Genomic DNA, 16,004 nt, shown 5'->3' with positions numbered 1-16,004 from the left:
AGCGTTAATAGCAATTTGAACCACGAACATTGGAAACTCTTGGCCACGGGGTTACTAAGAAGACTAAAGGATACACTATTCCACTAATTTATGGACAATTTGATAAAGGAAATCATGAGGTGAATTTTTATATTGCCTACTAAAATGCAAGAATATGTTTTTGTTTGGACTACGTAATTAAACCTAAAGCCATTCCAGTACCTTATATTTTATATATTCGCCATATATTCTTGAATAGATGCATTTTTTCAAACATTTCCGTTCAATCCATCTTTGTGTTTCCTCAATTAGAAGATAGTCATGTTGACAATCTTGAAAGCTGGTTTCAATTCCAAAATTATCCATGTTTCTAAGACTTTAAGAACAATTGAGAACCAGATACATGATTGAAGGATCCATTATTTTACAAATTTGTAGACAATTTGATGAAGGAAAAGAGAAGACATGAATTTTATTCACTTTTGGGGATGTGTTCTTGTTTGGACCATGTGACTAAGCAAATCATAGTGTTTCAATGTGCAAGTAACCTAATCACAATGGATTCTATTGATAGGTGTCCACTTAACAACCACACGAATGCTTTCATCAATGGATATGTTTTTATTTCTATGAAAAATGTATAATGCAAATATTATGTCATGCATCAATGGTGTGTCCTACATTGAGGAGGATGGGGTGATTTGACCTACTTTGCTTACAATTCAACATTGTTATGATTCAAGAATGTTCAACCTTTTGAGGGTACTAATTTCTCCAACTCTTAGTGGAGGAATCATGACGTACTACAATGTTGGATGCAACTTAGTTCTATGATTGGATTCTCTCTCACAAGGATGTCATTTGTTAATGATATAGGAATTTTTATTTGAATAAATTCTCACACAATAGATTTCGTGAATGGTCATTAATGTATTAAAAGGTAAGAAAAAATAGGTATGAGGGAACCTATCACAACTAGTCATAGTATTTAGGCCATCTAACACCTAGAAATTCCTATCACATTCCCAACCACCATATCGATTTGGGAGAATGTCCTCCTTGATCAACTAGTTAATGTTTTTAAAAGTATAGTATTGTCGAATTATCATTATTTGGTTGAATTTTAAATAATCATATTTTAAACTACTAGAATAGTTGATGTATCATATTTTCATTGGAAGTTAGGAAAGTCAAGGTATCTTGTTTTCTTTGGAAGTGTTTAAAATTGCAAGAAATGTTGAGGTATCATATTTTCATTAGAAGTGTGTTTTAAATTGCTAGAAATTTTTAGGTGTCATATTTTCATTGGAGGTGTGTTGTAAATTGCTTGAAATGTTGAGGCATCATAATTGGAAGTGTGTTTTTAAATTGCAAAAAATGTTGACGTATCATGTTGATGTGGCAAGGTAATATCAAAGATGAATAATTGACTGAAGTCACTATCAATTATCCTAATTTGTCCAAAGACAACTTTCAAATCGAAAGCATAATCAAGAGAGCTTTGAATTGATTGGCCAATGGTGATATGAAGTATACAATATATAATGTAAATAATTTTTAATCGGATGCCCAATTTGGGAGCTAATAACAATTAGGTCCGAATGCTGACGAAGCATGTAATTGCGTGAATTGTAGTGATATGTACATAGAATTGGTGTTGGTGGAGATAGTGGGCCGTGGCGAGTGGGTCAAGTGCAAGGGCATTGCCTGGAGAAATAATGGAAAACTTAAGAGAGGCATTCGGGACATAAAAACAAATAATGGAAAACTTAATAGGGGCATTTGGGACATAAAAAGAAATAATGGAAAACTTAATAGGGGCATTTGGGACATAAAGAGAAATAATGGAAAATTTAACAAGGGCATTTGGGGCATAAAAGAAATAATGGAAAATTTAACAGGGGCATTTGGGACATAAAAAAAGATAATGGAAAACTTAGCACAGGTTATGCAGATGCTGGCTGCATAAATACCTTTTTAACATCCACTGGAGACCGATTATGATCTATGAGACCGGGCCTAGCCCATAGAGAGAGATCTGACGAGGAAGAAAAGACATGAAGATGACGCAGAAACGCCAGGAAAGCACTGCAGAAAAAATCTCAGTAAAATTTCTAAGTTGTTTACATCTTAATTACAAATGAAAGTATGGCCCTGTCTCTGTGAATGATGAATATGCTTCATTCCTTCTTCGTATCCTCATTGATCCCATGATTGCATGGAATGATTAGATAATTTGTATGTTACTTTTTATGCAACATAAAAGGAAACTGTGTTGTAGGAACCCCATGTATTTGAATGAAAACATGCTGCAAAAACATATTTAGACAAAGACCGTAAACAACATTTTGACCTTAATCAAATTAAAACTTGACTACATGAGAAGTAGGCATCGTATTCCTCAAGAAGAGTAGCAATGCTTCCAGAAAAGCTACGTCTATATGAGGAAAATACCAGTTTCCTTCTACAACAATGGTTCAGAATGCGTTGAATCTATGGCAGGAAAATACGACATATTTTATTTGACCATGCTTCAAGAAAAGTTTCATCTGTGTGAGCAAAAGTTTACTTCCCTTAGGCAAATATGCCTTGGGAAACATTGTATCTATGTGAGAAAAAGACCAGTTATCTTCTACAAATATCTATCAAGAAAAGTTTGGTTCTGTGCAAGGAAAATAATCCCTAGTTTAAGCAACTATGCATCAAGACAAATTGCATCTGTGTGATCAAAAGGTCAGTTTTCTTCTGCAACAATGTTTCAAGAAGAAAGATGTGCTGACCAGCTGCATCTTCCATTCTTTTCTAGCTTTCTTTGGTCTGGACTCTATTGGGATCTTCCAAGATCAACTTATCCGTGTATTTGCATCATGTGGAAGCTTGGAAAAATGCAAAGAATTATTCGGAAAGAGTGTATTTCCAAGTCTGTATACATGGAATGCTATTTTGGAAGCTCATGTGAAGTTGGATTCTAGTGATGTGGCTATTGACTTATTCAACCAATTGAAGCAAGAGAATATTGATCCAGATAAATTTTCTTATTTGCCTGTTCTCAAGGCATGCTCTCGATTGCAAGACCGAAGGCAGGGTATGTTGTTGCATGAAGAGATCATATGTAAAGGTCTTGAAATGGAAAATCTCATCGTGAATACACTTGTAGATGTATATGCCAAAAGTGGTAATATGGAAGATGCTCGTAATGTGTTCAACAACTTGGCGAATAAAGATGTGGTGACATGGAATGTAATGATTCGAGGATATGTAGAAACTGATTTTCATATTGATGCCTTTAAGCTCGTTGACCAAATGATAGACAAAGGCATTATGTTGAATGAAATCACCTATAGCTGCTTATTGAAGGCCTGTAGCAATAAGGAGGTCCCGCAGGAGAATAAATACTTGATACATGACAAGGTAATCCGGCAAGGAATAGATTCGGTTGAAATTGTCAGAAACAGCATTCTTGATACATATGGTAGATGTGGTAATCTAGGAGTTGCAAGGAGAATATTTGATAGATTAAAAACCAGAGACTTAGTTTCGTGGAATACTATGTTTGCAGCATATTCACAGCATGGACAAGGGTGGATGGCTCTTCATCTTTTTGATGAAATGCAAAACCTGGGCCAGAAGCCTGACAAAGTATCGTTCTCGTCAATTTTACAAGCATGTGGGAGTGTGGGAGCCTTTGAGAATGGCATGCTAAGTCATTGCCATATTGTTATGTCAGGAATGGAGTGTGATATAGTGGTTGCAAAAATGCTTGTCGACATGTACGCAAAATGTGGAAAGTTATCTGATGCTTGTAAGTTGTTCAGAGATCTTCGAAAGAAAGATGTCGTACCATGGAATTCCATTATAGCTGGATATTCCCAACAAGGGGATAGTGTTGCTTCTCTCATACTTTATGAAAAAATGCAACGTGAGAGAGTGAAGCCTAATGATGTCACATATTTGTGGGTATTGAAAGCATGTATGGAGGAGGGAGACATTGAAGAAGGGAAGGTATTCCATGGCGAGATAGTAAAATTTGGACTTGAATCGAACACATTTCTAGGTAATACCCTCGTTGAGATGTATGCCTATTTTGGAAGTATCGATGAAGGGCAAAGTGTTTTTGACACAGTTTCTGACCATGATATTGTTTTGGGTAACACTTTGATTGCCGCATATGTGCATGCTGATGAACCTGTCCTTGCTTTACAATTATTTGAGAAGATGTGTTATAAAGGTGTAAAGCCAGACATCTTCACATTCTCGTGCATTCTTAAAGCATGTGGTGGCTTAAAACATGTAGAAACTTGCAGGTTTATGCATGACCAAATCTTGAGGAATAAATATGAACATGATGATGTTGTTGGGAACTCCCTCGTTGACATGTATGGTAAATTGTGTCATATGAAGGAGTCAAACTTGATATTCCAAAGCTTGGGCAGCAGAGATATTGTGTCATGGAATGCATTGATCATTGGGTATGCTCAACTTGAAGAGAGTCTTTTCATCCTTAATCTTTTTCAACAGATGCAAGAAGAGCGCACTGATCCAGATAACCTCACATATGCATGTGCATTGAGGGCTTGTATTAACATTGGGGCACTTAGAGAAGGAAGATTGGTACATGACCAAGTCATGAAAAGTGGGCTTGAGACTGAAACCATCGTAAAGAGCCATTTAGTGGAGCTATATGCTAACTCTAGCATAGAGGAGGGTTTGAAAACATTTGGTAGCATGCAAGTCCGAAAATATGCTCCATGGAATGCATTGATTATAGGAGACTCTCTTCATGGAAATGGATTCCATTCTTTCGAATGGTTTGTGAAAATGCAAATTGAGGGCATACAAGTTGAGAAAGGCACATGTGTGGCTGTCTTAAAATCCTGTGCCAGACATGGTGCTTTGACACAGGGTCAATTTGTACATAACCAACTTATCCTAAATGATTTTGATATAGATTTGATTATTGGGAGTGCCCTTATTGACATGTATGGTAAATGTGGCAGCGTTGAAGATGCATGTGTATTGTTTGATAGATTGCCTAGTCAAGATCTTGCTTCATGGAATGTGATGATTTCAGGCTATACTCGGTGTGGCGACTACTGCCAAGCTGAAATATGCCTTGATGAGATGAAGAAACACGGCTTAAAGCCTGATAATAAGACTTATTCAAACATTCTCTCTGCGTGTAGTCGATCTGGTAAGGCTGCAGTAGGTCAACATTATTTCAAGTCCATGTGGGAAGATTATGATATCATTCCAGATATGAGACATTTCACATGCATGGTGGATCTTCTTAGCCGTTTGGGACATTTAGATGAAGCCGAGTTGTTGCTTAAGAGTGTTCCAGACTTGCCCGATATTCCTGGGTGGCGAGCTCTGCTCTCTGCATGCAAAGCACATGGTGGTATGGAGATTGGGAGACGATGTTATCTTGAAACCACATCATCTAATCCCGAAATCTTGAGTGACCATGTTCTAATGTCTAGTTACCCGTATGTATGCTGATTTTTCTATGTTTAAAGATGCCAATGAAATATAAGCATGGCAGGTCGTGGAAGATGCCTGGTAAAGCATGGATTGAAATTAAACAGAATGTTCATGAGTTTATACTATGGAAGAGAATATCACTTATCATGGCAATAACGTTGTTTCGAAGCTAAAACTATTAAACAAGATGATGGATATGTAAAGCTATATCCCCCAAGCTAGCAAGGTGCCTGGGTGTTTTCCAGCTGTTAAGAGTGATACTTTCCATTCACATTTTCCAACTGTAAACGACAACAACATTCAAATGTCAAGCAGCCAATACGGTCCATGGATCATGAGTGGTAGTACTCCATTGGTGGATATTTTGACTTTCTTTGATCTAAAAAATGCATCCGTTCTAGGCCTGGAGGTGTATGATCCACACTCTCTCTACTTATTTCATGAGGCAAAGAGAATCTTGAGAAAAAACAATGAGACTATTGTGGGAGTCAAAACTATGTGAAGGTTAATTTTGAGCTCTTTGGGGATCCTTGGAATGCTCTTAAGATAATGTGACTACATCTTAGGATAAGAATTGGTAACATTCATAAGTGATTCCTCTGCCCAAATGAATGATGATGGGGATGTAGGATGAATGTCCCATGATACAGCTAGTTCATATGAGTGGCTCACATGTGAATGAAGGACGTTAGGTAGATCTCATTAAAATATTGGCTAGCTGTCATCCTCGTCTAGTAATGCGCAAACTCTGGTGTGTTGTGCTTAGCTTCAAAACAAAAACCCTTCACTTAAGATTAAAATCAGATACAATCTTGGGTCTAAAATGTAGGACTGATAAAGGATTATGAAAATTGAACCTCTTATGATCATGAATAGTTACAAATCATTCATCACTAAATAAAGGCAAATGCAGTGTGCACTCATTGAACAACCTCTCTATACAAAGCAAATCCATGAGCAAGTAGCAATGAGCCAATTTATTAACCAACAATTAACTCATCAAAGCCAACCGATGTTATATGTTCCTTCTTTCTGAGTTTGAATAATGACCTGGTATGATTTTTTGTGTCATCTTGTTAATGATAAGGATGATAAGATATCAAGCTCAACCACACACACCTTATGTGTGAACACACTCTTGGGGCACGTGTGTTGCAAAGCCCAACCCTTTTAATAAATGGATGGGAGATACCATGTATCGTATCGAATGAAGTGGATATAATAGATATCCTAGTTATTCTCCACAATTATTCCAAATACTACATGCCCCCACCACAATGGTTGGCATGGAATTAGTATGGGCTTTTTTTTAGGACTTGGCATAATTGCAAACTCAACGAGAGAGCTTTTACAAGCGACATAGCCTTTGTATGTGAACATCATTTTTTCACTCGTTGACACAATATCATTGGATTGGATTTTTGGTGATTCTTTGATATTCATGTTTGAGATCAGAATCATCAGGCATGAACTTCTTAACCTTGACTACTTCAATGTTCCTTTGTATATTTCTCCATTTTACCCTTACACACGAAATTCCAACTTCCTCTATCCCACTCAAGTAATTTGGTTTTGTAAACATTCCACTTGAGTTGATACCTTTGACTTTTCAACATAATACACCAATTATATGCCCTTTATACCTAGTCATTTTGAAAAACATTTGCCATATATTAACGGAGCATCAAAGCACGATTACAATATGACTCTAGCTCATGTTCTCCTAAATGAGCAAATACAAATATAACTTAGTAGCAAAAGTGAGAGCGAACCCTAGAATATACCTTAGTCAAGAACTTTGTAGTGAACCTTGGGCATAAGTTTGACGAGTTCCTATGGCTACCCTTTCCCCCAAATATTTTGGTACTAGGTATTAGCAATCATTACTTGTCTCATGTGCTCCCCTCTTTATCAATAAAACCTCAAGCTCTTTCCTCACCATGGGGTCCTTTACCTCACTATCCTTTCTAGTGCTTTGTCACTCCATTTTTTAGCTTGGGCTATTTCTTCCAAGCTTTTTTCCCCTTCTCTATTATTCATATATGTATGTAAATTACAAAAACAAAAGATACAAATGGTGATAAGCTAACTCATATGCACGATGTTCCAAAAGTGTCCTTCCATCTATTTGGGGAGGAGGATCATGCTTTAACTTGCTTTTACTAACTAGATTCATTGCCTTGCCTATGGATATTTATCTAAGGCGGTTACAAAATAAGTACAACTATATCTTTGAGCTTGAACCACGGGATTGGATTGATGAAATTCATGCTTACCCGACCACAAACTACCTTCAATTCTTGCTTACAACAGTTAAGTATAATGTTGTCAACGCTTCATATACCAAACCATGAAGCCGTGTCCAAACCACAAGTTACAACTATAAAGACTATGCATAGGTGCCCAAAGGTTGCTCACTTGCTCTCATATGTAACCCGAAGAATTGCATCCCAGAGACAAACAATCGAGACATTGCCGACCGATCGAAGCTCTTTTTTATTGGATTTGCCCACTTTGCTTCATAACTAAAACGAACTCTCCCTTTGTCCTGTTGTCAAACTCAAGGCCACTTAATTATATCCTTTGTGATTGGAGAGAGATAGAGAGAGACCTCTCTTTATCTCTATTCGGCTGCTACTACTACTGTCTGCAGAATGTTGATCGGGCAGAAAGCAATCTTGAGGAATGGAATGGGGATAAGCATCACTTCGGTGCCCATTGCTGCTATTTCTCGACCATTCCTCCTTAAAGGCAAGAATCTCGCACTCTATGTCGGGAGGGTTTTAAGTTTAGGGTTGCAACAACTTCTATTTTTTGGTTTTTGTTTTCCTATTTTGAAATGAATTTTTGGATATCTATTTCCATTTATATCACCTATAGGCTATAATTATGAAGGAAAAGTTGTCGGCAGCATCAGATGACATATGGGTCATGAGTGTTCAAGAAATATTTTAGCTGCGTTTTCTTTTCATGCATGGAATAACAACCAACAAGCTCAAATGTGACTGGATATGTAATGAGGAGGGCACCTTTTAGCCGAACATGTTTTACATATTCTAGGCAAATTTGCAACCATAGATGCCCCATACGAATAAACCTAACAGTGTATTTGGTTCTTTCAGTTTGATTTTAGGCTGAATTTCACTTGAAAACTGAAATGCCTTTTGAGGCCTAAAATGGTTTTCCAAAATTCACGCATTGCCAAGGTGCCCTTCCATTGCTGTATCTTCTCCCTTTTCATAGTTATCTCTGTAATAAAGGAAGTATGAATGGGCTCCTCAAACTTAACATTATTTCAAAAATACTAACAGATGATGAATTCTTGAGTGTAGGTTCAGACTCACTTTGTGGAGGCTATTCTTTTCTTGGGTTTTGGAATTTTTGTCCGAAACAATCGGTCAATTCTCCTCTTCAGTCCAATGTTTGGATTAGACAAATTTCAGGTAACAGAGAGGGACTCTATGCTAAATTAAATGGATCAGGTTATCCCTTGTGCACTTAGCACAGAAATCTTGGAGTATCTCCTTTAATAATCCCAAGATAAAGGGAACTTGAATCATAGATTTTCATAGATAATTTGCAGAAATCTGGTTTTTAATGGTTTTGTTGTGATAACTATTATTTCTTGGGCCTGCTAGCTATTGCTGAAACTGCCAAGAGAGAGAAAACGGAGAAGAAGCCACAGTTAGATCCATCTATTACTGGTGATGCCATAAGAAGGCGGTTTTTGGAGTTCTATGCAGCCCGAAATCATAAAATCCTTCCCAGCTCATCACTTGTACCAGAAGATCCAACTGTTCTTCTTACAATAGCTGGCATGCTGCAGTTTAAACCAATATTCCTTGGCCAGGTATGATGTTGGAGAAAATTCTGGATGATTATGTCATAACACATTTTCAAATTTGTGAAAAAATGTCAAATTGAGAATTAGTGTGGCCATCGTTTCTGATTCACAATTTTAGAGATGATTCTTGTTCCAACATGATTAGTGAGGGATTCAAATTGGAAGGAAGCCCGTGTATGCAGACTTTTATTTTGGTTTATGTTTCCTTTAAACTGCCTGTTTCAAAATTAGTTTTCTCTATAGTTTATTTTATGCAATTGAAGAGATGAGCATACCCTGAATTAGCTAGTTAGAACCTAGGGGATTGAAATATCAAGTAATGAATGCAACACTAACTGTAGTTAAATTTTCTTTTCTCATTATGGAAGGTTCCTCGGCAATTTCCTCGAGCAACTACATCACAAAAGTGCATCAGAACCAATGACATTGAAAATGTTGGCCGAACAGCACGGCACCACACCTTCTTTGAAATGCTTGGGAATTTTAGCTTTGGCGACTATTTTAAACAGGATGCAATGAAGTGGGCATGGGAACTTTCTACCAAGGAGTAAGTGCATGGATATGTTGGGCCAATTTTATTTTTTTGTCAGTTCCCAGTAAATAAGTCATTCAGCAGATTTTTATTTCTCTTACTGCAATTTGCAATTCAATTTTTTGGCAGATTTCAGCTGCCTATTGATCGGTTATGGGTGAGCGTTTTCAAGGATGATGATGAGGCTTTCGTGTTTTGGAGAGATGAGGCAAGCTCTGATTGCTAGTATGCTCTTCCTTTTTCTGGTTCCTATGCTAATAGACATCTGTAATAAAATTCAGTAATTTGAACATTAAATTCCAAGCTAGTATTAAGCCTTAGGCAATGATTGTTCTAGGTAGAGTAAAATGGAGCAATTTTTTGTGTGGAATAACATCTTTGTTAGTAAAGACTTGATGAAGTATTAGAGTGTATGAGATATATCAGTGATAATGACTTTTACACTGGTTTGATAGATTGGTGTGCAAGAAGACAAGATCAAACGATTGGGTGAGGAGGACAACTTTTGGTCTAGTGGGCCAACGGGCCCTTGTGGACCTTGCTCTGAAATATACTATGATTTCCACCCAGATAGAGGAGTTATTGATGCGGTAAAAAACTGAAAGTAATACAGTTTTTGCATTGTCTATCTAACTAATTGCTTATACGCAATCAAGAGTCTCTATTATTGTTTCAGGATCTTGGAGATGATTCAAGATTTATAGAGTTCTATAATCTGGTCTTTATGCAATACAACCGGAAAGAGGATGGGAGTTTAGAACCATTGAAAAATAAGAATATTGATACAGGCCTAGGATTGGAACGGTTAGCACAAATACTCCAGAAGGTGAAATAACCTTTAATACATCTTCAAGTAATGGAATTGTGAGATTTTATACCTTTGCTTAGACCACAAGAAAAGTGTCATTTATTTATTTCTGAATTTCTTTTTATATACTGTTTCTTTAAATAAGCTGGTTTGGATAGTCAGAAATTCTCACATAATGACAAACTTTATGCTGCGGCTATTCAACTTATCCTGATAATATTCCTTACAGGTACCCAATAATTACGAGACAGATCTAATCTATCCGATCATGGAATGTGCGGCAAATCTTGCGGGTATAAAATATGAAGACGTATCAGACAAAAGTAAAGCATATTTGAAGGTGACATCACATCTCATTTGCATCCATCAAGTCGATCTTTTCAGTGTTCAACAAGTTTGTAATTTGGTTGTGGCTCTGTTGCAGGTGATAGGGGATCACACGCGTGCAGTTGTTTACCTTATCTCTGATGGAGTAAATCCATCAAACGTAGGCAGAGGATATATAGTCCGACGCTTGATTAGAAGGGTCGTCAGAATGGGACGGCTCCTTGGTATCAAGGGCAATGAACAAGATGACGTACAAGGAGCCTTTCTGCCCATAGTTGCAGAAGTAGTTATAGAAATGAGTGCAGGTGTGGATCCAGATGTGAAACAGAATGCCAATCGTATATATGAGGAGTTGCGTAGAGAAGAGTTGCGTTTCGTGCAAACTCTTGAACGAGGCGAGAAGCTTCTAGAAGAGTTGCTCCAAGAAGCATTGGATCTATCAGAAGGAAAAGTTGAATCAAAGCCCATGATACCTGGAAAAGATGTTTTTACATTATATGATACATTTGGATTCCCAATAGAGATCACGGAAGAAGTAGCAACAGAACGTGGGGTTTTGGTGGACTTGGAAGGATTTGAAGCAGAGATGGAGGTTCAGCGACGGCAATCTCAGGCTGCTCATAATACTGTGAAGCTCTATGCAGATGATGTTATGGCCGAAATATCTAGCAAGCTGGCACAAACTGACTTTTTGGGTTATTCGTCTCTTGAGAGCTCAACGTCTTTAGTTGCACTTCTTTCCAAGGGTTTGCCTGTCACACAAGCATTTGAAGGAGATGAAGTTGAGATAATTCTGGATAAGACTCCCTTTTATGCAGAATCCGGTGGGCAAATTGGTGACCATGGGTTACTGGTTGTACAAGGGGCAGGTGTAATCAATGTTACAGACGTCCAAAAGGCTGGTGGAGGTTTATTTCTTCACAAGGGCACTGTTCGAGAGGGTAATATCCAGGTTGGAGCGATCGTTGATGCTAAAGTCAATATGGAACTGAGACGCCGTGCCCAGGTCCTCTCTCTCTCTCTCTCTCTCTCTCTCTCTCTCTCTCTCTCTCTCTCTCTCTCTCCACACTCGACAATCCATCAGGTTCACCCCAATCTATTTGAAATATGGACATGTTTGTTCTATGTTATGTGATTTCAATTAATCTAACTTTTATCATTGCAGAATTCATTTCGTTTTTGAGAGATGATATTTATATATGTGTGTGTATACGCATATATATGCTGTATATGCTTATGCATTTTTGTCCATATTTATAAATGATCTATGTTATGCATTTTTGTCCATATTTATCCCACATTTCTATAACACTAGCAAAAGTGTGCATGTTGTGTGATTTGTGTGCCTATGCATCTAAAGTTTGGTTTTGAGTATATTCTTAATTTAAGACTCTACTATAGTCCTGGTTTACAATGGATCAAGACTACTATTATATAGTGAGTGGTGGCCTATTACTGATAGATATTTTGGTTTGTGAAGCCGAAGCTAATTAATTTCAATGTTGTGATGAGGTTTCAAGACTCATTATATGGTAATTAATAATTCAGTTGTCTGGATGCACACATACGTTGAGCTGAGTACGTCCTTTGTGCTCTTTAATTTTAATAGACATTTGTGCAATAGGTGGAATCTGAAATTGGTTATGGAAATTTGAAGGGGTAATATTTACCCCTCATATATTGAGTAAATATGACATTACTCATGAATTCAAATATTAAATTCTCCCTTGTACAATAAAGCGAGTCTCCAACTATTTATGTTTAGATTGATTGTTATTATAATTCGATAATATTATTATTAGATGTGAGGATCTCTCTAATGTAATAATAAGTTAATTGTTTAATATATTGCCATTAAAAGGAGATAATTAATATTTTAACTTATTACTATTTTATTACGGGTGTACATTGATACTTTTTAATATAGTTTGAATATTGTGTGATTTTAACATTAAATTTTTTTTTATAACTAGTTCATATAAAAACCCTACGTCATTGCTAGCCCCAACCTCTTAACAAAACACTGTTTGAAATTGATGTTTTTTAACTCTATCTCCTAAGGTCACTTTAGCTTCAAAACTGTTCTAATGCAGTCCCATCATACAGCTACACATTTGCTGCAATCAGCATTAAAGAAAATTCTCGGAAGCGATACCTCTCAAGCAGGATCCTTGGTAGCTTTTGATAGGTTGCGGTTTGACTTCAACTTTTCTAGGTCTATGACTGATGCTGAGATCATCAAGGTGGAGAGTTTCATCAATGAATGGATTGGTATGGCAGTGCCACTTGAAACCAAGGTTATGGCCCTCAGTGAAGCAAAAACAGCTGGAGCAATTGCAATGTTTGGAGAAAAGTATGGTGAAGAGGTATAAACATTTGAACAGAAACGGATTCCTTAATTTCAGTCATAGTGGCTAGAAAACGTGTAGTATTCTACTTTTTAAATACTGTGAAGTATTTAACATATATTCTACATTTTACGATACTCTGAAGTATTTAACATGTATTCTACATTTTAGAACTGCCATTTCAAAAAAAAATCATGTATTTAACATATTCTTGTATTCTACGTATTTAAAAAGTCTTTAACATTTCCAATAATAAATCAATTTAAAATAAATGAAAAAATGAATTTGGCCAAAAAACAATTGTTAGATGTAATACAAATATAAGAAATATTTAACAGTATGCTATGCATATTCTACATATTTACCATATTCAAAATATATCTTTCATATTTAGAATACGTTTTCCAAGTTTTAAGTATGGTTTCGGTTTTTTTCATCTGGTTTTAGTTTTCTTCTTACCTTACAGGTCAGAGTTGTGGAAGTGCCAGGCATTTCATTAGAGTTATGTGGAGGAACCCATGTCAAAAATACTTCAGAAATTCAGGGTTTCAAAATTATTTCTGAACAGGGCATTGCATCAGGTGTACGGCGAATTGAAGCTGTGGCAGGTCCTGCATTCGTGGAGTATGCTATTGCAAGAGATGCTGTGGTTAAACAGTTGTCTTCCTCCTTGAAGGTATTCTTAGCTTTCTGTATTCTCACAGTATAAATTTTCAATATGTTCTAGCATGTCGAGAGTAATATTGAAGACACAGTACATGGTTCAATAATCTTTCTCAAGTTCTAAAGACTCGTGAATTTTATGTTGTGATATTCAGAGTGCTTCAAGATAATGCTTGTTATTGTTGAGAAAAGCTGTAACCTGTATCTAAATGGTAACTCTCTATTACGAATTACTAATGGATTGCAGGCCAATATATAACAAAGCAATTAACTCTGAATTTAAAGAACAATGAGACACTTTCCTTTTTAAATCAGAATCCATATCCTTGTCACTATACAAGAGTATAGAAATATAGAAGAGATGATGGGAAGATCTAAAGCTAGATATGGAAAACAAAGATCGCATTAATTGATGAAGAACATACCTAAGATCTGGGGCAGTTTGCTGCTGGTTGGACAACCAAGATATGAGATACCTGAATCAAGAACAAAACATGCTCTGAACTGAACATTACAGCCGTTATATTAAAGGCTATAATCAAGAGTCCCTGAAATCGTACAGTATTCAATAGTCGTGCAGCTTGCTAATATCATGAAATCATTTAAATTTTGCCGAGAAATTTGGGATGCATGTGTGAGGTAAGTAGCCATAACTTGAATTCAGTGCAAACCCAAGCATTGCTACTATTGTCATCACTTCATAAGATATACATGAGTGAAGGGTTTCTCTATAGCTCTCACCTGATGTCTTGGGTAGGTTGTCCTAGCTTTGACAGTACTATGGGTGATGAAAGGTTTATGATTTTCTACACCTTGTGCCATTTTGCTGCTATGAAAAAGTTCTTCTTTGACATGAGAACTTCTTGTCTTTTGCCAGGTTAAAGCAGAGGATCTGCCAGTAAGGGTATTGACTCTTCTTGATGAAATTAAATCTGTAAGGAGTGAAGTTTCTGAATTGCAAGCAAAGCTTGCCATGATGAAAGCAGAGGCACTTTCAAAATCATCAATAGCTGTTGGACAATACAGGTGTGGTGTTATGATAATTTCATTGATATGATTGATGATCACATTATATAATATACACAGAAACTTTGTTACCATTTAAAGGTTAGTGGTGGGGGTCCTTGAAACAACCGATGCAGAGTCATTGAAAGTTGCTGCAGAGCATATCACTAATAGTCTTGGTGAAAATAGTGCTGTAGTTGTGGGATGTACTCTTAATGATGGGAAAGTAAGCCTAGTGGCAACTTTTGGCTTGAAAGTAGTTGAAAAGGGACTCAATGCTGGAAAGTTTATCGGCACAATCGCTCGCATTTGTGGTGGTGGCGGCGGTGGCAGGCCAAATTTTGCTCAAGCTGGTGGAAAACTGCCCGGAAAATTACCAGAGGCCATCCAGAAAGCCAAAGATGAGCTGGAGTCTGCATTATCCAATGATAGTTAGATTGTGAGCTCTTGTCAACGATTTTCTAGGTGTCTTGTCCTTGCTCCATATTGCTGTCATTATTCACTGCCAGACTTCATATGAAAGAAAATCTGGAGTCATCTGTATTACAATCAATGATTTTACAGCACCTATATTATATGATCGATTTATCACATTTAGTATCTTTGTTCCATACTTTAATGGGGAACTATTCTGTGATTTGTGTATTAGGTTCATTCAAAAGTCTTGGAAACATTCATCAACATTATAATAAGCTTCAACAAACTTTATTTTTTCCTTCATATGGTCACCAAATTCTTGATATAGGATCAATAAGTTGCTAATGCTACATAATTCATACCCATTTTTGCACTGTTTCGTGGAAGAATCTTGCCTGACGAAATGTTTCATTTTTCCTTAATTGCATTGACACATTTACTGAAAGGACGTCTGCTGTCAAAAAACTTATCAGTTCATCCATTTTGTTAACCAAATTGGTATCTTTCTTTCGCTAGGTATATGCTCAAGGGAATTTCAATGTAATTCGAGTTCTTAGTTTGAGTAAGAGTGAAATGTGAATAGGTAATATCTTCTGATAA

At 36.7% G+C, this 16,004-nt stretch overlaps 2 protein-coding genes across 2 annotated transcripts; both read left to right on the top strand.

The window, feature by feature from the left end:
• Positions 1-1,983: 1,983 nt before the first annotated feature.
• On the top strand, positions 1,984-5,771 carry LOC147870116 (pentatricopeptide repeat-containing protein At2g03380, mitochondrial-like). The gene has a single exon (XM_087337184.1). It carries the CDS (start codon positions 2,677-2,679, stop codon positions 5,476-5,478), a length of 2,802 nt encoding a protein of 933 aa, XP_087193310.1. The 5' UTR covers positions 1,984-2,676; the 3' UTR covers positions 5,479-5,771.
• Positions 5,772-8,725: 2,954 nt separating this feature from the next.
• Positions 8,726-15,587, top strand: EMB1030 (Alanyl-tRNA synthetase, class IIc). Its single transcript, XM_087329611.1, has 12 exons — positions 8,726-8,903; positions 9,099-9,310; positions 9,673-9,851; positions 9,966-10,044; positions 10,292-10,426; positions 10,513-10,662; positions 10,874-10,984; positions 11,069-11,977; positions 13,065-13,337; positions 13,786-13,995; positions 14,860-15,008; positions 15,090-15,587. The coding sequence occupies exons 1-12, from the start codon at positions 8,726-8,728 to the stop codon at positions 15,421-15,423; spliced, it is 2,919 nt and encodes a 972-aa protein (XP_087185737.1). The 3' UTR covers positions 15,424-15,587.
• The last annotated feature ends 417 nt before the right edge of the window (positions 15,588-16,004 follow it).

This window comes from Azolla caroliniana, unplaced genomic scaffold, assembly GCF_043228905.1.
Source record: "Azolla caroliniana isolate FFs.n. ecotype wild unplaced genomic scaffold, voAzoCaro1.0.p SCAF_1, whole genome shotgun sequence".
In the NCBI taxonomy this organism is placed as follows: domain Eukaryota; kingdom Viridiplantae; phylum Streptophyta; class Polypodiopsida; order Salviniales; family Salviniaceae; genus Azolla; species Azolla caroliniana.
The sequence above is the reverse complement of the archived record's forward strand: the minus strand, read 5'-3'. Positions and strand labels throughout refer to the sequence as shown.

Bases quoted from the DNA above. Each gene is read 5' to 3' on its own strand.
- LOC147870116 (XM_087337184.1), top strand. From the start codon at position 2,677: ATGCATCAAGACAAATTGCATCTGTGTGATCAAAAGGTCAGTTTTCTT.
- EMB1030 (XM_087329611.1), top strand. From the start codon at position 8,726: ATGAATGGGCTCCTCAAACTTAACATTATTTCAAAAATACTAACAGAT. The intron at 10,663-10,873 runs GTGAAATAACCT...TATTCCTTACAG, and splicing joins TAGCACAAATACTCCAGAAG to GTACCCAATAATTACGAGAC. The intron at 15,009-15,089 runs GTGTGGTGTTAT...TACCATTTAAAG, and splicing joins ATAGCTGTTGGACAATACAG to GTTAGTGGTGGGGGTCCTTG.